Here is a 23,506-nt window from a genome sequence, read left to right on the forward strand (position 1 = left end):
GGTATTTAAAGTACATTAGCCATAGAAAATGCGGATGCGGCCATAACAATTTTTTGAAAAAGTTCCAGTCTTTGATTAGGCGTAAGTATCTCCGCAACCGCAACCAATAATGGCTCTATACCTAGTGCTCGAGTTAGCTTGTTAGTTAGCTTTATTAAAGTACTAGCTTTCCGCCCGCGGCTTCGCCCGCGTGGAATTTTGTCTGTCACAGAAAAACTTTATCGCACGCGTCCCTGTTTCAAAAACCGGGATAAAAACTATCCTATGTTCTTTCCCGGGACTCAAACTATCTCTATGCCAAATTTCATCAAAATCGGTTGCGAGGTTTAAGCGGGAAAGCGTAACAGACAGACAGACAGACAGACAGACAGACAGAGTTACTTTCGCATTTATAATATTATATAGTTGGGATGGGATAACGAAAAAACTGAAACAAGTTCCTGAAATTTTGCTTTCGGGTTTTCAGGGTTGCAACTCTCAAGGGACCTAACAACAAATAAAACAATGGAAGCTACATCCGCGTTTGCGATGTTTGCCTTTTTTGTGTTTATATTGATATTACTGGCTTATGTAGTATGTTCTGAAAAATGGTTACTTACTCGATCGTTGATTTTTTATAAAATAAAGTTGCAGTCTTTCTTTGAAAGTATTCTCGTTCACGTAGTATTCCACACGGACTCTGTAACAATAAAAATATAATTTACAATATTTTTTATAAATACCGAATGTGGGAAAAAATAAAAGAAAGATAAAAACAATCAATATCTAGACGAATTTTTAGATTCAATGAAGTCGTTTATAAGCCTTGTATTTTTTTTAAATTAGGTTAATTAAATAGTTTACTTTAAATACAATTATTATGTAGAGTTGTAATATTTTATTTTAGCAAATTATCTTGTGTAAGTTTTAAACGAATCTGGGCATTTACCAACTCTGCTGTTTTGTATGAAGTCGACGAATATAAATTTTTCAAAACCTCTCTGTAAATTACGTTTGTGTCATGTCATGTCATTCCCAGTGTGCGTCATCCTCCAGTAAGAAAGTGCTTTGCACGCTGTATGAAACGTTGGCTGAAGACAGTACAGTGGCAGTAGACATTGTATCACTTGATTATGTTGTAGTTTATTCGATTGGCAATCTTGCAAACAAATAGACAGTCTAACAATGATGCCGGATTGTCGATGCCCCTAGAGATGTAAATCCTGTTTTGTTGAAAAAGAAATAATGTTGAAGCTACAGGGATTAGTTGTCTTGCAGTAGATGTATACAATTGCTTAATATTGCAGCTATCTATTCAATTCAATTATCGATTCATAGGCACTTACGTATACTCGTATGTTAATATCGTGCCAAGGACAAACAGTTCTATTCAGTTATGGCTTGAGTTATACTCGTATTACACGATAAATGGTATTGTCTTTTAAGCATTCTCAAATACTGAACTTTAATTTATAAAATATGTAATAATACTGTTTCGCTGCTCAGGTAAGTCTTAATTTACATTTACTCATGTTCACTGCGTTTTTCCCACCAAATGTTAGTCTCGGTAGATTACGAAATTTCGTTCGTTGCTGGTCTCTCGCTTGTCTACTTGTATCTGGTTTTGATTCCCAGGTCAGATATTAATTATCTGACCACACGAAGTTTAACTTTATCTGACCACACGAAGTTTAACTTTGTGACGTTGTTTCCAATGTTATTAGGACTTTGGAGGTTTGAATAAATAATGTTTGTTAAAAAATATGTTCACATTGTCCTGTAAGGGAAACTTAATTATGTTAGAATGAATGCAAATAAATAAGACTGACTGTTCCAATTTAGTCATGGCATGGACTATTCCAAGCATGAATGACCCAATTGAAAGTTTAGTTTGACGTCACAGTTATTCTAAGGTTAAACTAAAATAAAATGGTCAAGCGATAGCTAAATCTATTTAAATCTGTCCAGAGACCTTGGACAAACAAAGCCTAGTGTTCTCCGCCTAACGAGTGAAGAGTGAGACGGTGACTGTGTTAGCGAATCCTCATTACTAGAAATATTTTAATCAAAAGCAAAACATTTATTCTTTATGTCCATAAAAGCTACAGGCAGAACAATATCTTATTTAAACATGCTATCAAAAGGCATCAGACTTCTCCGTATTTTACGTTTTTTAGGGTTCCGTAGTCGAACTAAGTCGATACTATAGTTTCGATATGTCTGTCTGTCTCTCCGAGGTGTTTCTTGGAAACTATTGGCACTAGGGAGCTGTAATTTGTTGTTTGTTGTGGAGGTATTTAGGTATATTAATCACGCCGACAAAACGGTAAAATAAAATTTTGAAAAAAAAATTTTTTAGGGTAAGTAAAGTGGGGATGTTTTTTTTTTCATCTTCTGCCCCATCGTGTGGGGTATCGTTGGATAGGTCTTTTGAAATGGCTTAGGGGTTTCTAAGACTATTTTTCCATTTAGGGATCTGTTTGCAAATTATTAAAAGTTTAAAGTGTCAATTTTTGTTCGAGTAGGGCGTCCCCTCTCTCTAAAAACAAAACTGTTAGCTTGAAAAATCTGGAAAAAATCGTAATAATACTGCTTTTCATGAAATTTCAAAGAAAACTATAACGGTTAAGATACATTAGTTAGTTTAAGAATAATAGTCATTTGACTCATGTATTATAAAATATCATAACCAGTAAAAATTCCATAGAAAAAAATATGGAAAGTGACTTTAATTTTTTATGGTATATCTGGGGAGGTAGTTCCTCTGCCAAGTGGAGTCAAACAAAGTTGCTTAATTAATTTAACTTTTGATCTCAATTCATCTTTGAATGGGCATTGATGGATGCTCTGCGCTCTATTGAATATACCAATTTATAAGAGTAGGTACTACAGGGAAGTAAGACTAAATAATTTAAGTTTTTCTTATAAAATACGCTTCTAGAGGGGTTTATTATTATAGGTAAAAAAATCTAAAATAAAGGCATACAAAACTAACTAACTAAAGCTTACTTATTAAGAAAAAAGTGCATTTATATCATTATAACGTTTCTATATATGTTCAACCCTTTCAGTTTCGATGACCTTTAATAAATAATGTTAATTCTGCAACGTACTACTGTTACCAAGTATTTTCATTTATCAAAATACTTTTTAGCTAATTATATCATGCATCATAACAGTAGGGGTTAGTGTCCTCAATTATTTCGTTTGCCTTTATTACATTAAAAAGTGCTTCATCATTTTGCCGACGTGTGTATATTTTATGACCTTCCTTGACACTATATACCAGTACAGTATTAAATTTACTGTATAACTTACAAGGAAACGAGCCCTCAAAAGACTTATTTAGCCTCTAAACACCTCACATGTAAATATTAACCTCTTTATTCATAAAAAAGAATATAACAGTGCTATAGCTCTGTCCTGGCTAATGAATGCTTTGTCTCTTTTTGTCATGTGTGATTTTCACTGTGGAGAAAAGAGAGAAAACAGTGTTTTAGTTAAAACGTTGAATAGAGGTCTGTTTTAGTTTTAACAAGGTAGTTTCGTAAGTCATTACACTCAACATTTGCGTCCGTGGAGGCATACAAAGTCCGTCCGTGGTCTCTAGCCGCCAGCAGCTCATACTTCAAAATTATTAATCAAATCCAACCTGTTGAAAACAGCCTGACAATTACGCATTTCTTTAAAAAAATGTGCTTTGAAGAATAAATCCAAGAAACAGAGAATTAAGAAGTAAACAAGGCTATTACGTTTCCTTACAAATACCGTAAAGAACTAAATTAAAAACCTATTTCACTGGTAAAACAGCAGTACAAAGGCGAACTAAATACCACTGAGCAATGAGCATTCCCTCGGAGTCGAGTTTTATGCCAAGGAGAAAAACGTACTAGGCGGATGGTAGGAATAAGATTACATGTCGGGTAAAAATAAGTAGAAAATATTCAACTTTAAAAGCGGCCAAGCCAAAGCATACAGCTGCGAAGCCGATAATTCGATATGCGCCCGTACCGGGTTTGATCACAGAATTTTCAGGTCACTAGATACTTCAATGATTTGGTCCGCGAGTGAAACATGCGATCCAGCAGGTAAACAGTTTACGGAGCTCGTTTTTACTAAAATGTTTTTAATGAACTTAATCTAGTTACTGGTCCGCCTAGTTCGCCCTACATGACCTGCAGGCAGGTACGGTAAAATCTGCGTATTTTTTAAAATGTTTTGATAAATTTCCGTAAAATAACGTTTGGAAATTCCCAGTTTGTTATTAGAGCTACCTAGTAGGTTAATACTCAATAATTTATTGCATCCATAATATTATAAATTTTTTTTTTTTTTTTGTAATTAAGAAATATTAATTTACATTCAAAGTTCTGCGTAAGAGACTCTACCGGTTTTAATTTTCTGGCCAATTCTGAGTACTATGAAAAGTTTTTGCGGTTAAAAAATACCTTTAGTTGTATGTTCATTTGTTTTTTATATAAACAATTCCAGAAAAGTACAAATTGTATACTTTGTTCTTCTGTAGAACACATCTTCCGCGGACCCATGACGCGAAACAGTTTTAATACACATCCCTGTGTTATTAACAATGTGACGTACGTAGCAGTAATTTTCACAAGTTCCTACTCAAGCTTATTATACGAGAAGGGCTTAATCAGTTATTTGATGTATTTGACAATAAAATGACAGTTAACGATAACAGAAACAAAATGGCAAAATACAGGTTAGCTGTCTGTTCGTCGTTGTGAATTCTTAAAGTGTCTTAATTTGAACTGGCGCTGAAAGTGGAATACATCTAATATTGTCTCTACATAAAATTCTAACTTTGTATTGGAAACTCTTCGTAGCGTTTGTAAATGATATGAATCGGTAGTGATTTGTTTTTTGTAAAAAAAAACATTGATTAAAAATGTGTCTCACTTTGTTACTGAAAAATCGTCTTGAGTTATTTACATTTTAATTAATTTATCTTTTTTTAGTTATATTTTTTTACATCTCATTTTTGTAGCGGAACTTCGAAATTATATTATACTAAAGTTTCAGACATTTCTGGTGTAGGTATATCACATTACTTAACATCAAATAGGTCAGGTCCTAGGCTAAGGGTAGGGACAGCAGGAACGATTCGCAACAAGACTCTTTTGTGTACTCTTTAGTGTTTATTCTCCTTTTTTGTCAAAAACTGGATTTACTTATTGGGTAGATAGTACTTAATATACGAACTTCTTAAGACTAAAATGTCTTTTATAAAATAAATTAATAGAACGACTACGATTCATATTAAATTCCATATTTCCTTTTAATGTTCCGTACATTAAACGGCCTCATCATAAAGAGACAACCCTTTCACACTGGGCCTTGAGCTCGTAAATTAATTGTGGTTTGCTGGCATAGACCTTTGACTTCACAATAGCTCTACAAAAAGGCACAGGTTCGTACGAGCAAGCCACAATCAATTTCCGAGCTTAATTAAATAATGTGTTCTACAATTAATTATGAGAACGCGGTAAATGTGTGCGTAGTAGGAAATGGCAATTGCAAAGTACTCGTGTGCTGATATATCACAAAACTTTGTGTAATGCATTTTTGAATCATCACATTTATAAGAAAAATGATGATATATTTATCCTACTAATATAGAAGTCTAGCGATAAAAGTTAAAACATTTATTTTATAGCATTGTACTGGCTAAGTGTCGACATTAAAGTGGCCTTAACGGTGCTTGCGTGCTTCGGCAAAAGTGTACCTACACACCCATGGGGAAACTGTTTTCATTATGACGATAGAAATGTAAGAGAATATGCTTTTTTAATTAATACAATCACCAATATACACTTGTACATACATTATGTATATGGACAAATGTATGGACTAGCCCTTCTTACACCTTTCCTGTACAAGGTTGGTAGTTATTGCTATTTTCGTTGTATTTTAAAAATAGATAGGCATCATTAATTATTTCACTGTTCGGATTTTTCCAATATCACGAAATAACATGGATTCCCCAAGCGTCACAACATTCACATTAATATTTTAGTAGAGATGTGAGACAGACAAGTAGAGAAGGCAAACGCAAGCACGAATGAAATGGACCGTTTTAGATCGCCGCATTACAGCCACTGAAAAATCTGAAATGGAAGCTAAATTCTCTGGTGGGCCTTACTTTTAAATCTGCAATGGCGCGGGATCGATCGTATATAACTCCGTGTTGCGTATTTTACATTGGCGTATTACCAAAATCCGGGAGTGCGTACATTTCTAACTCAAACAAGGACATTGAATCTGTTCATACATAGCATGTTTTGTACAAATATTTGCCTTCACAAAATTACGTTTTTAGAATAGGCTGTTATTTTATTGTAATGAATTTCCTTAGATGTCCTAACATACGGATTTCAAAATAGTTATGAATATAGTCAAGAGTGTTTTCTTCAGTGTAAATCAATTTTAGTAAAAGCTATTTGGTCTGAATTTACCATTGCTATACATTAAAATAAAACTAGCCTGAAATGCATTATTCAACAAAAAATACAACTGAACTTTATCCATTCTAAAATAATTGGTTTTAACTAAGTAAATTTCGAGAGTTCGATTTCGGCCTGAAAGATAAGCCTCAATTCGATATAATTGGCATAATGAAAGTAAAGCCGAACACTCAAACAACTGACCGTGAGTCTTCAGTTTAAGTAATTAGTCATACCCTCATTACATTATCCCCGTAAGTTGCAGGAGAAAGGGATAAACTTGGACGAAATTTTGCCTCCAGCTCTGTAAAGTCCTTAAGTTTCATGAAGTTGACAACAACGTGACGACTGTCCTCTGTTACAGCGCTCCCAGGTCGCCCCTACATTGTACCCACAGAAACCTAATTAATTAGCAACCAAAGACGTTCCACGTAAATGCAATCCACAACTTAATTTTTAATTATAATGGATTACCTTTGTCCTACCGCAGAATCCGTGCTGTAATATTAAAAAAGAGGGAAAAACAATGGCTTATAGTTTTGTTTGTTCTTTCAGTACGTAATGAACGACTGTGGGAGATTGTGCCGCTGTAATATATTTTAGTTTCACCTTTAGTTAAATAGAAAAATTATCCTCTTCAATTTTATGGAATCAGTTCAACTTCAATTCAAATAGTTTAGCTGCTAAACAGTCGTAGTGACAATAGTTAATGTACGGTTGATAATGTGTTAGGTAGGTACTATAAGTACGTCAAAAGTGTAATTCTTAAAAATACTCTCACAATGAGAAACATGATAGATGTTTCTTTGTGTTTGTCCAATCACATTTCAATGGGATCAGCTTATGAGATTGGATTGGCTTATGGAGCTCGCAGCGTATCAAAGCAAAAACGATCCGGCTCGTCTGTGTTGGATTGGAATACTTACTCAAAGTTAGACGAAGTAAAAGAAGCACTTTATACGAAGTAAATCGTGTTCAGTAATACGATGTCTGTCAAGTGACCGGTAAAAGCGATACAAAGATCTTAATAACTAAGTTAAGAGCTAGCGCTTGCAGGTAAATCTAGTCTGAGAGTTTCTTACTAGAGCTTGGCACAGATTTACAAACAAACGTTAATAATTTAGCTACACTTAAAGACAAAACTTTTTTGGCACAGGACTGCAAAGATACAGACTTATGTAAGCTACGAGTACCTACTCGTACTATGTTAAAAACGTTAACAACAATCCTGAATTATTTTATGTATGTAGTTGCTTCCTGATTCGTCTTACTAGACTGTCCTTGTCCTGTTTGAATTTTGTTGCTTATTTATCTATTTGTAATAAAACACCACACAAAAACTAATATGCACGAAATTAACATGATGGGTCATTGATATTATTGGAAATATGAGTTCAAACATAAGTTATTGTGTTGTATCCCTAAATACGAGTAAATACCTATCTCATTATTAAAAGGTCATTTTGTCTGTTTTATCTTTTAAACTGTGCAGTCCCGAGACTACGACTGAAAATGCTGTCAATTTGAGAAAAACAAATGACAATCTTGACTGCTAATATACTTTTAACATAACTAAAACGCGAAAGATTGCTGAAGATTTCTGTAAAAGGATTTTATAATATCTATAATTTTGTACGGATTTAAAAGGCAAATTCTAACATCGGATTAGACTGAAATCACGTTTTCTTATCATCTAGCTAGAAGCAACCTGCACAATACACAAGATAAGAATGTCATTGGCGTCCAAGACATGACTGCAAGGTTGCACGTTTCTCGAGAACGCGAGTTAGCATCTGCAGCAATGAAGCGAATGCACAATGCATATTATACGAGCATTAACAATTAACGACGAGCTGCAGTTTCATCTTGTTTCAATTGCTTTTTATTTAAATAAAGGTCAAGGTCAAGGAATATATAAATTCCAGCAGATTTATTTTAAAAAATCTCTGTTTAATAAGTGGAAACCTCTAACCTACTCCATATTCGTTAATATAAATTTTAAAATCCTCTGAAACGGAATAAGATACGACAACGTAAATAAAACAAGCGGATGTTAATTTATGATGAGAACACGAAGTAGCAACAAGCTGTGCTTATTGATTTTGTTGAAATTCAGTACGAATTTAGATTTAGAATTTACCACGTAATAATTTAAATTATTTTAACTGTTGCCGCCTCGGTGGGCTCGTCAGATCGACCGTCAGTCCTAATTATTGTCTCTCGTGGTGTTCCCAACGTAAGCCGTTTAGTCGGGCGGCTTTATACGATTAAATGTAGTAATTCCAATTTAAATATTCTGGCATTTAAATAAATAAAATGTTTGTTACCTGGGTATCTTATCGTAACTGTCCCAGCCCGTTAGGCAGTTGTAGGAACTGTATCTACTGACTGCAGCCATGCTGTGTTTGTCTTCGGTTCGCAATCTTCACAGAGTCGTGTTAATAATTAAGCAGTTGTTGTTTAGTGGTCGTCTTAGTTGGTAGGTGGCTGTTGAACTTGAGTTATTTACGTGTAACGACCAACGAGGGCAATCCGAATGAAAACTTCATTTGGAATGTCTTCACGTTTGTGGCTTTGTTTGTAGTACGTACTTGTTTACCGTTAACAATCTGTGACATTCAGTTTAGCAGGCAATTTGACGGTTCCTTTCAATTAAAGTTAGTCTTTGATCGCAATTTCAAATAACGTATACAAAATCAGTTTGAAACATTAATTTGTACTTTTTGTATGAAGTACGAGTAATTAATTTATGTTATTATTAATCTCTTCATTTATAGTAATATTACACAATAACTTAAAAGCTTATTCGATAGAACCGTAATAGTAAATATAATCATCAGTTTAATTATGACATTTAGAAACCGACTAACTTTTTTCATTGCTCTCGTAAGCAGTTCAAATTATCACTTAATACGAGTACTTTAATAAATTAACAACCGATAACTAAACAGTTGCTAAGCAAGTTTAACTTCGTAGCACATTTTGTTGGTAAATACGGTGTAGTAACAGGTGTTTTATACATTTACCCGGTGATTAGAATCGTTCGTCTCTCGTAATGTTCATAGGGTGTTCATGGTGATGTTCATTTGTTGGTGGTGAATATGTGAGTGTGTAATGTAGAGGGTATGTTTTAAATTGCGGTGTGTGAAATCGCGAGGGCGCGTCGGAGCGGTCTCCGGTTCGCGCGCCTACGGTCGACTGGCGGCGGGCCGGGTGGCAGTCGCCCGCGCCCGCCCTCGCCCGCGCCCTACCGTCCGCCCTAGCGCTCGTCCGCCTTCCATATACCTCAAACGCTGTTTGAACACACGCCGAACTAATAGCGATTTCATCATCAACTAATTACACTTACGCATCAGTTAAATGACTTGGTTAGACTAATTACGTTCTGCACTCGCTATTCGTATCGTCTAGGGACGTGGTTAGACCTTTCAGTTGCAGCATGAGAACCCACAATTAACAAGTAGCGCATAACAGTCTTTAGTATATCTTTCGCCTCTCAATATCAATAACAATAAGAATTTAAAAGCTACTGCAATTGCTGTCAATCCAGCGTAGGATTTATGGCGTGGGACCAGTTTTTCAATCAAAACTTTTATTGAGATAGCCACAGAATATTGGAAATAGCTTTGGTTGGCGTTCGTTGAAATGAATTCGAAACAAAAAGGCCGTTAATTTCTTAATTAAAGTCTTCAAGGAAAATTTGTAAAGAAAGTGGTTTCACGCAACACGCACACACGATAATATATCACCCCGTGGAGTGTGATCGACGCATGATAGAGTAATTTGTTGAATTTTTTATACTGATAATTCACCGGGGAAATGGTACATACGTTACAAAATTACTGATGTTGAATAAAGAGATTAGATGTTTGAGTTAGATTTAAATACACCAACTTTAAGATCGAAAGATACTTAGTTTATTTATTTTTTAACAATCATATTATTATCTTTCTATCCTTAGAGTTTTTTTGTTCAATATTAATAGCATATACTTTCATTCATATAACAGCTGTGTTGTTCATCATTATTTTTTATTTATATAAAAAAGAATGAATATAAAATTGATTTCAAGGACTACTTTTACGTATGAAATGTTTAATTAGTTTTTATTTATTCAATTAGAATTTAATCTTCAAAGACAGCTCGTCCTAAAGGTCGTCCGTTTTCGTTACAATTTTTTTTTTTTTAAATAACAATATTTTTATACAGATACCAATTTAAAAAAAAAACTTAATGTTTTCTAAAGCTTTTTATAACAATATTAAAAAACACTTAAACATAAAAGATGAAAATTAAAGTAAAATGCCCAGAAACCGGTTTCACGTAATTATTGTCTACTTTAAGAACAACCATCTCGAGTTACGAGAAGCATTCATACTTTAAGTTAGAGAGGTAAAATTGTGCTTAATTAAGCATGTCTGCTATTTAGAGGAAATTCTATCAATTTTGTATATTTGTGGTGTAAAGTGATTTGCATCCATATCCGATTGATTTAAATTTACACTACGTTCTGGCTCAATGGATTTATAGGTTGTAGCGTAATTAATGGTTCGTCATCTACTAGGCGGCGGCACAGGATTGTTCAGATAAAGCGAATCCATGTAGAGCGAAAGTGCTTTGATTTTGATGTTCTCTACTTGTCTGAAGACTGAAGCTAATTAGATCGATATCCTTGGCCACATTTCTCGATGCCAAGATCTCATAACAATAGTTTACATGCTTATGTACTTCGATACTTTGCCTATCATAAAATAACCGTACATCCGTACATTTCTTTCATTGCATCACTCAATTTCCGAATATAATTCACTTTGGATCTCTTAATTGAATATTAGCAAGACATCAAAATGGGAATGAACATGGCCAACTAACATTGCTTGTATGTACTCATTGATTTCTCCAATGCCTTTAATACAGTTGACCATGAAGTCCTCCTATTGCTGTTATCCAGATACAATAATGTCACCAGTTGTCATGGATTGGTTCGCTTCCTACCTCTGCGGTCGCCAACAGGCCGTACGCATAGATGAAAATATTTCCCACTGGCGTGACCTGGTTTTGACCAGACCAGACCAGACCTGGTACTGGTGTTCCGCAGGGTGGTATACTTTCCCCTCTCCTTTTCTCTAATTTCATCAATTCCATCACCTTCGGTATTGACTCATCTCACCATCTGTATGTTGACGATCTTCAACTTCTTGACTTATACCTTGACTCTACTCTTGGCTGGACGAATCAGGTCTCAGAGATTAGTCGTAGGGTCACTGCTACATTGCGTTCTCTTTGCAGATTAAAATATTTCCTTCCTGACAAAACTAAGGTTTTACTTGTCCACGCCCTAATTTTCCTGCTCATATATTATGCTGAGGTGTGTTATCCGGACCTTAACCAAGTTCTCCTCCTTCAACTCCTCCTACCGGTCTGAGCTCAAATGGCTACCTGTTCCTTTACGGCGTAATGCCAGAATTCTCACTACACTTTTTACTATCTTAAACGACCCTAATGCTCCTTCCTATCTGAAATCTCAGTATACTCAACTTCAACACACGTACAGCAACTTCGTTCCTCCAACAAACTTTTTCTTTCTACTCCATCCCACCGCACTGGTTTCCTCTCTAACTCATTCCTTAATATTCTATTCGCCTTTGGAACGCTCTTTCCGAGAACATTAGGCAGGCAAATTTCAAATACCATTTTCAGTTTCGTTGTTAACGAAGCGTTGAATGGCGCGCCCGGAGAGGCTTAGTTCAAACTATCATAGCAAATGTTGTGATAGGGATAGAGACATGCAATTTTTGGTTTTACAAAGGTAATACGATAGAGAATAATACACAACAATAAAAACCACCTGTTATAGGGGCATTTTTTGGAGAAATTTATGAAATAACCAAAAAAACACGAATTTTTAAGCAGATTTTTTTCAAAAAGTATCATTTTTTATTACTTGTTGGCATTTTTTGTGTATTGTATGTATTTTTTTTAGTATCGCCTGTTATTTAGCATTATTACTGTTTTTATTTTATCAGGATATACCGCTTAGTTTAAAAGTTATTACGTTTTCTTTACAATAAGTAATTGGAAGCAAAAAATATATATAATTTTTTTTAAAAAAATCTCAAAATTTTTTGACCTCTTTTTTGGCGATAAAAATAGGTCTAGTTTCATCTATTTTCGTATGTACACTTTAACGTGACTCACACTGTATTTTATGTATTATACTTATAAGTATACATTTTATGTATTTGTACTATTTTGCACCACCTACTCTAATTCTCTGTTTTGCCTAACTTTTTGGTTAGCTGGAAGAGAATGCCACATGGCAGTAAGCTCGCATGTTGTAACGCTATATGTATATTAAGTGAGTGCAATAAAGATTTTAACTAAATAAAGGCCGCCATGCCGCCGATGCCACTGAAAGTAACATTTTGAAAGAAAAAAGGCTTTGTAGCTATCGATAAATTTCATAGTATTTTCCTGTAGGTAAACAAGTTTTGCCATAGTTTTCCTGTAAACATTGAGTAAGTAAAAATAGACGGGTATTTCTTTCAAAATTATACTGCGGTGCCTTAATTACTTTTCTTTCATTATCATCATCATCACATCATGTCTACCTATATCCATCAAGTACCTAATTTAATGAGTTCGAATGACTGATGTTACGAATCCTTTTTCTTGTACAATTCTATTAAACCATTAGCGTACCTATTGCACTGATCAAATAGTTAGATAAGTCACTTATGAATCAATTGATTATGCCGTTCTGAAGTCCACGGCCATATCTGAATTAGACTTTTAATTAATAGACTAGGCCGTTTAGCGAATGGTGACCAATCTGTTATAATTTAAAACTGCACGGCTGACTAATGTTGGTTGTGATCATATTTTATATGGTCCTACGTGAAAACGATGGATGTGGACTATCAGGAAGCAAGGCAGGGCTACTATTGCAATGAAACTCACATCACTTCACACGCAACTTTTGTATTGCACAAATAAAACTTAAAACAACAGAGCACTTCTCGCGTATTAATTAAGATCGTAAAACTGATATATTTCAAAGAAACAATATAAAAACAAAACAATAGAAAATTCTAAAATTCCAAAAATAATAGAAAAGTAAAAAATAATGAAAAGAAATTAATCTAAAACAAAGGTCTGTCGCCAACAGGACGTATAAAGATTATGTAAAGCTAAATAACAAAGTGCTCAGCAACTTTTTCTCGCATTAATCAGTTGACAGCAGGCAGGGAGTATTTATGAATAGAATGTGATGTGTCAAAACTTAATAATAAATAAATAATAGTGTTAGAAAAAGATGACAACAGTGAAGTTGTTTTCTTAAAATGGACTGTATTTTTAAACTGAATTTACAACTTTACAACAGCGATTTTATGTGAAAAAAACAAGGAATGAGTTCAATAAAATTTTGACAGCTCAAAGACAATGAATGTTTTTTTAAAATTATTTCATAAAATGGCCATAGCCAGGAGTCACAAAAAGGTTTTCGTTAATCGCGTTGCCAACACCAATAAAGGTTATTTGCTAATCGCGTCGCGTCGCTAACACACCCCACCCCAGTGCAGCTTGCAGCACTCTCTGCTCAGAGGAATTCGAGCGACGCATGTAGCAGAACGCGTAAGCAGCCCAGATGCCGTCCATATCTTGACCACCCTGACTCGCCCATCCACCACCGACCACCCGGACACACCTCTTGAATTAAGCCCTTTGGCCATACATTTCTGGGACCCTTTTTTCCACTTAATGAGAAAAAATCATCAATGATGAAAATTGAAGTACCAATTTATTCAATGCATAGTCGAAGGCATATCAGACTCTACATTTTGTTGTCAAATTGCAGCTATTGCGACTAGGTAACTTAACATAGTTACAGCAGTGTTTAGCTGGATGTGCGATCATCTGTACGAAGTCCAGAAACATTGCTAGGTTAACGTCATTTATGGTAATGAGTTTTAGCGCCCCTACCGGCGGGAAATGTCACTGAATTTTGGCGTGTCGTTGGTAACAGATTAGGCAAGCGCTTTATCAGTGATGCGTCGCACTCATTGACTGCTGGCCGTTATTAAATGGATAAACGTTATGCTCTTAGCTAATACCGCCATTTTATGATTTAGGTCGATGTAACTGAATTTTGGCGTGTCGTCAGTTACAGATTAGGCAAGCGCTTAATCTGCGATGCGTCGCACTGATTTTTTGCTGGCCATTATTAATATGTACCCAGCTGCCGAGAAAACCCTTTCACAGGGTACTGAAGAGGCCATATGGCATTCATTTTTTTCGAGACAATTTTATACAGTGTTCGGTAAATCAATCGTGAGTCCTCCACCAACTCATTGGGCAGTCAGTCATGAGAATGATGTTGTCTTCGTAATAGCGCTGAACCTGCTGCTGCTGGGCTGTTCCTTCAGGTTGTATGTCCTGCATTTTGGTGTCGAAGTCTTCCCAAATAGTCGATGGCTGTGCTTTATGGCATTGCAGCATCCGTAACAGAAGTCGCAGGAGACTCTGAAGTTGCATTGGCTGATGAATGAATGCTCACGACTAAGGAAATTGTTTGCTTTTTTGCTTCATCAGCCACACGTTGCTCTTTAGAATAAAACTTAAAACTCGGGTCCAGAAACATACAATTCCGAAAAGCTCTGCTTCGATCTAAATTTACAAATCATGCTTTACTATTGCCTACGAATAGGGCATGTAATATCGGAAGGTTTTCAATTCCGATATTGGATTCCGATATTAGATCTCAATATCGGAATTCCGATATTAATATCGGAATTGAGTTCATGTGCTATAGAATTAATATTTGGTTATATTCGTAAGAATTCTGGATTGTTTACAATAAAATAATGATTTTAATCAAAATCTTTAATTTGGTACAAAACAGCACTTCATAAAATTAAAGTATTTTAAAACCATTTTTACGTTATGGGTATCGATTGCATTTGGTTTTTATGTGACAAGAGGCAAACGAGCAGACGGATCACCTGATAATGAATGGTTACTGATAATGACCCTATATGGACTAGCAAATAATTAAAGTGTTTTTGTAAAATCACAGGTATCAAATAAACTTTTTTACTCCTTCATTATTTACCCTGTTTTATGTTGGCGGAATGAATTTTAGAGTCATTCAAATCACGTGTTACAAAAATTGTAGAGAGTGGTAAAAAACTTGAATATGCTTGTAATTTGTTCCTTTTTGATTATCGATGTACAACTCACAAAACCACGAGCCATCATCATCATCACGTCAGCCATAGGATGTCCACTGCTGAACACAGGCTCCGATGCTGATTTTTACAATGGCCGGTTGGTGGCGGCCTGCATCCAGCGCCTTCTTGTTACCTTTATGAGGTCGTCGGTCCACCTTGTGGTTATGAGTCCTACGCTGCGCTTTCCGGTACGTGGCCTCCACTACAGAACCTTGCTGCCTCATCGTCCATCTGTTTTGCGTACTAAGGCAGAACCGTTGGAAGACCTTATCACAATGCTCGAAGACCTTAATCGAGTTTCTCAACAGGTAGGCCTTCGGATGAATAGGGAAAAAACGAAGCTTATGTCGAATGTCCATGTTGCTCCTTACCCAGTTTCGGTTAGGAGCTCGATTCTCGAGATTGTTGATAAGTAAGTATGTCTATCTCGGACAAACGATCAGCTAGGTAGTTAGATGCAATTTCGAGAAAGAGGTAAATCGTCGAATACGAAGACGAAAGTCTTCAATTAGTGTGTGTTACCAGTGATGATACCTATACGGCTCGAATATAGGGCACAACGTGCTATGGAGAGGGATAAGCTTGGTGTTTCTTTACGAGATCTAATCAGAAATGAGGAGCTCCGTAAACTAACTAAGGTCGCTGACATAGCCCGACGGATTAGCAAGCTGAAGTGGCAATGGGCAGGGCACATAGTACGCAGAACTGACTGAGTAAAATTAATGTTTGAAAGGGAGTTGAGATGTCGTTCTTTGTTGACCAAGTACTTATGGCAAATGCTAAAATTGATTTAGAACAAGTTAAATTAACCATAGTAAAGATATTAAAATATTTGCAGTGGAACAAAAAGTGATGGTGAGAGACATGAGAAAATCATTGGTATATGCTAATCATGTACTTTGGGCTTTGTGGCAGGTTTTGGCGAGTTTAAACGCTTTGTTTAAAATCTCAATTAAAACTTTTATCTGATTCCGATATTACGATATTGGGTCGCTCAATATCGGAATTGAAATATCGGATCTCGCAGTCCGAGATTCCGCTATTACGAGATTCCGAGATTCCGATATTCATGCCCTACCTACGAAGTCTTAGCGCAAACAGTCGACGCATGGCATAAGTACCGTTGCTTGTTATGTTTTCTAATGCCTTAGTCAGCCTCTAGGTTAGGGGAATAATTAGGTTTCCAGTGATGTATTTTTGCTAGAAACCTCGCAAGGCTGAAGGACTAGCTATGCACAGTTCGTGGCATACCGTCCATTCATACTCCGTTAATGTTTTAAGTCCTGTACCTAAATTAACAATGGCACTGTTGAGTCTCTCTAAGTTCCACGAATCTTTTCAGCATTGTGAACGTGGAGTTCCATCTAGTAGGTACTTCCTGGATCAATCTTTTAGGTACGCTACCGGCCTGCTCTTGGTATATTTTTAGTTTTTCTTAGGCGACGTTGCTCTGCTTGAAAATTCGGACGATCGTTTTACTTTGCATACTATGTCGGTAAAATCTTTATCTTTCAGTGCGTCATTTACCGCTAAGGCGTGGGTGGGATACAGACAGGAGTGTTTTATCGGTTACACCCCAATCGTTGCAAATACCTTTTAATACACGCGCAAGATAAGTATTACGATGTGTGACTTTCAATCAATGAAACGCAATCCAGTAGAAAAGACTTAAGTTCAAATCCCTCTTCTTTGATGTAATGGCCAGCAGTAATTGAGTCATGACATACAGTTGACCAAATATCCACTGTTCATCATTTCTTGGCTTATTATTGCTTTAATGTCAGCACTAGTTTTTTCATAAACTGCAGTCAACATATTACTTATTTGCAAAAAAGCTGCCTTATTGGAATAACATACTTAGTTCGGGAATGCAAAGTTCACGAAAACCACGTTCCTCAATCATCTGAGTTCATATTTTTTGTCAATTTCCGTCTTAGCTCAACTTTGTTATCAAAATCGTTAATTTTATATTAAAATGAGAAAGGCAAATAATGAAAAGTTGAGTCATGTTGCTAGTTAAAATTAATTGACAGCCGATATATGTATTATAAACTTACTGATAACTTTTAACCAGAGCAGTCAGGTTGCTCATTAAAGAAACGTCTTAAGCACGAAAGCTACATTCCCGAAGTTTTAAAAAGTTTGCCATATCGTTTATAGTTTTCAGTTTAGAATGCCGGTTTTCTACATATTTTAGGTTCTTTAATATTTCTTTTCCAATCGAAAGTAGCTTTGTGGAGTGGAATTTTGATTGACAGGAAAATCGTCCGGGCCCACCACATGCAATTTCTATTCCCCAAGACGAATATGTTCGGGCTTTCGTGTCTAGGTTCATTTCAGTCCTTCTCATTTCAGATACACTGAAATTTAATATCAAGCAAGCCGCAAGGAAAGGGACGGAATATGAACAAAGATCCTTTTATCTTGTTTTTGAATATTATTTATAGAACATGTCCCCGGAATCCGTATAAAGTAACAGAAGTCGTTCATTACAAAAAGTCAGTCATTTCTCAGTACCGTTTTAACATTGATAGAAACTTGAACTGGTAGTAATGTCAGGTCACTATCATGTATTTCGTAAGTATTTTTTCCTGGAAACTAAAAACGAACGTTTTTTATTCTTTTGCTTGAGTTGCCAATGTAGATAGATATACTTACAATAAACTAAAAAAAACTATTTACTTAGCCTCCTCTATCCGTCAGTCTCATCATGGAACCGTAAAAGGAAGTTGGTTGTTTTTTTTAAGAAAAGGCCAATCCATCAACAAAACACAAATTAAATAAAAAGTACTTTTATTAGGCATACGTAAGATAAACGTCAAATCTGAATTAATGTGCTTTTCTCAAAATTCGGGTATTTTTAGTTAGTACGATTAAGTAGAATAGGTACAAACATACCTACCTGTTCCCAATCGAACATTCTAATCCATATCCATATATCTGTGAAAATCTCTTTTAGCTTCGGACAAACATTCACTCACACTGTTGGAAGTATCAAAGCTCGTGCAACAATCTGCCGTGAGCACCTGTAAGCTTGTATGGATTCTGCGGGTTTTCACACCAACGCTGCAACGTATTGTCAGAAGCAAACAATGTGACTGTTGTTACACATACTCCAGTTACTCCTGGCAAATAAAGAACCTTGCACCGGTCTTAATAATATTAACGATGATTATTCGCATTATTACTACCTAGTAAATATTTATTCTGTGACACTTTTCAAGACAAGCATTCAAAATGCATATCTTTCAAATAGTAAAAAATAATGCCGCAGCTGGAAATACATATGACATCGGAAATTCACACCGGCCTAGATCATAAAATGGCGGTATTCGATAACAGCATATCGTTTATCCATTTAATAACGGCCAGCAATCAATCAGTGCGACGCATCACTGATTAAGCACTTGCCTAATCTGTAACCGACGACACGCCAAAATTCAGTTACATCGACCTAGCTAGATCATAAAATGGCGGTATTCGTTATCCATTTAAACGAGAGGAGAATGTGGCTTGGTGTCCACAAATTGTAAAAAAAAACTACTTGTAAATATCCAACATTATGTATGTACATACAATCAAAACTTTTAAATGCGCCAATTTGCTAAACCTCTTGAATAGGGAGGGATCTCAGATCATAGAAAGAGAATAGATATGAAGTCGCGCGTAACTACAACGAGAACCAGTGTCCCCACATTTCCCCCACCACAGCTCCCACACACACATTCAACTGTGTAAAAACAAAGCGACTGAGAGTCTACGACAACATGTACAACCGGCTTAAAAGTGCTGTGATTGGCCAGAAGGCGTGCCTTAGAGCTCTTACACACGAGCAGCACATTGACGACAGCAAAGGCGACCGCAGTCGCCGTCACTTGTCGGCAGCTAGCCGTCGACGTGCCCGCAGCAAGCTGTCGACACGTCGACGTCTGCCGTCGACGAGTCGACAGCTTGCTGCGACGACCGTGTCGGCGTACGTCTTTGTACAGGAGCCAGCCAGTTGAAAATGGATTTCATTGAAGAAACACTGTTGTTGCATTTACTCCGTCGTCGTCGACGAAAGTGAAAGAACCGGTCATTGTGGGTTTAAGAAATGTTATTGAATAGAGAACGAGACTACACACACCGACGCCCATGCTCTATTTTTTTATGTTTTATTATGGTAGCCTTCTAAATTCGAGTTCCATATTATTTCATTGTTTTTGACAGCACAAATTTTTTAGCAATTCCGAATCAATTTGTTCGGAACTCATTAGGTGTGCGTGTAAGCTCCTGGACTACTGACAGTTGACCTTCAAAATGGCGGAGGCGGCTAGCTGTCGCCACCTGCCGGCGGCAGCCGCGAACGCGTCGACAGCACGTCGGCAGCATGTCGACAGCTAGCCGTCGCCTTCTGACGTCGACTGCAGTTACATGCGTCGACAGCAAAATGCTGTTCGTGTGTAAGAACCCTAAATGGCCAATCAATGGCCGCGTGACGTGACGCACACTTTGAAAAAAGCAATTAGAGAGAAGAAAGATAAAATGGAGTCGATAAGATATCGATACTTTAAATCCTGGGGGCAAGGCTCGAAATTGGTTTAAAAAATGCTTGTATGAAAACCTTTTTATTATTATACGTTATTATTATGTTGTTTAACGATTTTTGCATAAAGGAGTCAGTTCCATTTTGTATGGACGAAAAACTCAGAATCAATTATTGGGACTAAATGAAGTTACCTTATATTAATTTACCCCAACCAAAGCTCAATGTCGTTATCGATGGAGTATAGAAGTTATAGACTGACAAAGTTTGTATGAAAAGTCATGGGTTAAGTAGGTACTTGCGATTTTTACCAGTATTTACAATATTGGTAATATATTATTATTTACTTTAATAATAATAACAGGATCGCTGTAATTATTATTAACTACTATCGCGCATTAACTTTTTAATTATGGCGAAATTCGTACCGCCTATGTTTATCAAAAATAATGCCTATATTAGGCTTTCAACTAGCTCTTATAGTAATTACATAGTTGACAGTTACTAATCCCTTCTACTATTGTTATTGTTTTTGTAAAAACTTAAAAATCGCAAGCAACTCATGATTTTTTCATTCAAAATTAGAAAATAGAAAATAATAATTTACTTCTATTTATCGATAATAGGAAACCGTATTAGAACACGAGCCCTGCACTATGTTACGACCGGCACATGCGGCCGTACTGTGTATTTTCACGCGTCAGTGGATATCGGAAGAAATAAAATACATTGCGCAGTAGTTACGCATGACATAAAGTGGTTGCTAACTAAATCGTCAATGTACAACGTGTTTGAATTTTTATCACCACTAATTTCGATATCGCAGTAAATGTCACGGCACTGAATTCGTTCGTAAAAATGTTTAGTTTTTTTTATTTATAAGCAAAATACCAATGGATTTGCAATACTTACATGTGGTAAATGACTTCATTGTTCCTGTAGTTCTTCGTTTCACTTATGTTATTGCACGTTACGACGCATTATCCAACAATATCGGAGAACATTTCCTCAGTACGACTGAATCGCGACTAACCTGGCGTCGCGGGCGATGTTCGTTTCTGGGCATATCGCGGAGACACGCGCCACGCCCCTGTTTCACATCTATTCCCTTCTATGATCTGAGGGAGGGATAATAAGAATTGTTTTTACAAAGGTCTTGCAGTCCTAAGCCTGTTTTAAGCATGAAGGGAAGTTTTTGATAGCAAGTAAGTAACTTTGTACCACTTTTTTGTGGTCAAAAATAAATACCATTTTATATTTTATATTTATATTATATTTATAATATAACTAGCTGACAAGTGAGCTTCGTCGTACTGCCTCCTTCAATCGATTTTCTTACCGCAATACATTTTTATTGTGTATATTTAAATAATAAAATAACAGGTATAAGGATATGTTATTTTTAGATAACAGTAACAGATAGAACACATCATATCTATTTTGTCCTGTTACAACCCATCCCCATGTGTCACACCTACTATCTTGGGAGACCTCACTTAGTTAACTCTTTCTCGCTCGCATGGTTTTCATTTCACTTTGATGCAAATCAGCTTCATTGAACTGAAACCACTCTTAAGTGTTTAGATATCGTCTTCTTTGTTGGCTCTACTTAAACTATATCAAACGTGCTAAAGTAGTAAAGAACTAGGCCAAAGGATGCTAACGGGACATAATTAATATTATGCAAATATAAATACCACTCCTGATGATCAAGAGTCTTCATAAATCTTAAAAGATGATGAAGAACCAGTATTCTTGAGCACTGATAGTAATTTAACTGATAACCTACCTAAGACAAATTAAACACATAATTAGGACCGATGAGCATCCTTTGGCCACGGAACCCTAAAGAAAGTGGAACTACGTAAGGTCATTTTTTGTGACAATCCTAACATTTTGGAAAAAATATTTTTTCTCGAAATTGCGGCCGAGTTAGAATATAGAAAAATTTTAGGTGATAGAGCTTATTTTAAGAAATTTATCTGACCTAAGCAGAGATTCTACTTCGGCGTAGAAAAAGAGAAAAATAATAATTTCTTAAATTTAAAAAATAATCATACTGTCGTTCCTATAACTACTTTTAAATAATTATAGGTGCAATAATATTCGCTTTCGGCTGAAACGAACGAACGAACGAACGAATATTCGCCATACACCAACCTACCTACCTGCAATGCAAAGATAAGCTTAGTGTGTACGTTTCTTTAAATAATAATAAAATTGTAGTTTGACCCAGTACAAAATAAATTCTCTAAAATATTTAAAAAAAAAAATCTATAGCTATTTGTCACCTGGGTGTTTAGTCTAACATTAATAATAAGTTAAACTTTGGATATTACTTAGTGATAAAAACAGAATGTCACTTTTTCGGGTAAAAAAAAAACACTGTGCAAAGTCAACACAGTGTATCTAATAAATTAAAAGCATATGCATATCATTGAACAATATTAATACCAGCTTAGTTATTCATAACATTAATACTCGTATTTGTTCCGCACAAAAAGTAATTTATCAATTTATCAATCTGTGATATTGTTAAATTAATTATGGGAAATATGGATTACCGGTGTTTCTCTACAATGTACGAATAACAGGATTATCAGGAGTATCGAAAATGACAAGGATTAAAATGTTTTTGCAACAACAGAACAACGGTGTTTTAATATTTAACAATGGTTTTGTTGCACAATGTACTTAGTTCAATATTCAGTCATGCGTCACACAGCGCCACATTGTTACAAAATGTTGTACAAAATAAATATATTTTGGTTTTGACCACAAAAGTGAGCCTTCAAATTGTTTTAGTGTTCTGAAATGTGAATGGGCGCTATGCTTGTTCAATATTTGAAACAATATATTGGAAATGTTTGTTAAAGTTACTATTTACTTAGGCAGTTGTCTTGGTATGTGTGTATCTTCTACCCCACCTACAGAGTATTCAAATACATTTTGGAATCTTAACAAACATTTTAATAAAATATCATCTGTCTCGTAAACTGTTATTTAGGGTTCCGTACCTCAAAAGAAAAAAACGGAACCCTTATAGGATCACTTTGTTGTTCGTCCATCCGTCCCTCTGTCACCATCCTTTTTATCAAGAACGCGTGGAGGTATCAAGCTAAAATTTGTACCAAATACTCAGGTCTACTGTCCCTTGGAGATGTGAAAAAATCAAACTTTTAAGCCAACGCAATCAAAAGATGCAGCCGTTATGCCGCAAATTTTCGCCATTTTCGACACTCGTAAGGGAATCAAAACCTACAGGGTACTTCCCGTGAACTCAGAATCTTGAAATTTGGCAGAAAACA

General features: G+C 35.8%; 1 protein-coding gene and 1 long non-coding RNA gene across 2 annotated transcripts in view; both read right to left on the minus strand.

Moving 5' to 3' along the window:
* Window positions 1-9,623, minus strand: part of LOC135087224 (potassium channel subfamily T member 1) — a 40,017-nt gene extending 30,394 nt beyond the window's left edge. Inside the window, exons 1-3 of the mRNA XM_063982063.1 lie at window positions 9,470-9,623; window positions 8,771-8,930; window positions 600-679 (exon numbers count right to left, since the gene is read on the minus strand). Coding sequence (XP_063838133.1) covers window positions 600-679; window positions 8,771-8,841 — 151 coding nt within the window. The 5' untranslated portion in view covers window positions 8,842-8,930; window positions 9,470-9,623. The remainder of the gene's footprint in view (window positions 1-599; window positions 680-8,770; window positions 8,931-9,469) is intronic.
* LOC135086772 (uncharacterized) overlaps window positions 1-23,506 on the minus strand; it is a 371,747-nt gene that overhangs the window by 271,388 nt on the left and 76,853 nt on the right. The gene's annotated exons all lie outside the window — the stretch shown is intronic.

The sequence above is a fragment of the Ostrinia nubilalis genome, chromosome Z (genome assembly GCF_963855985.1).
Source record: "Ostrinia nubilalis chromosome Z, ilOstNubi1.1, whole genome shotgun sequence".
Classification (NCBI taxonomy): domain Eukaryota; kingdom Metazoa; phylum Arthropoda; class Insecta; order Lepidoptera; family Crambidae; genus Ostrinia; species Ostrinia nubilalis.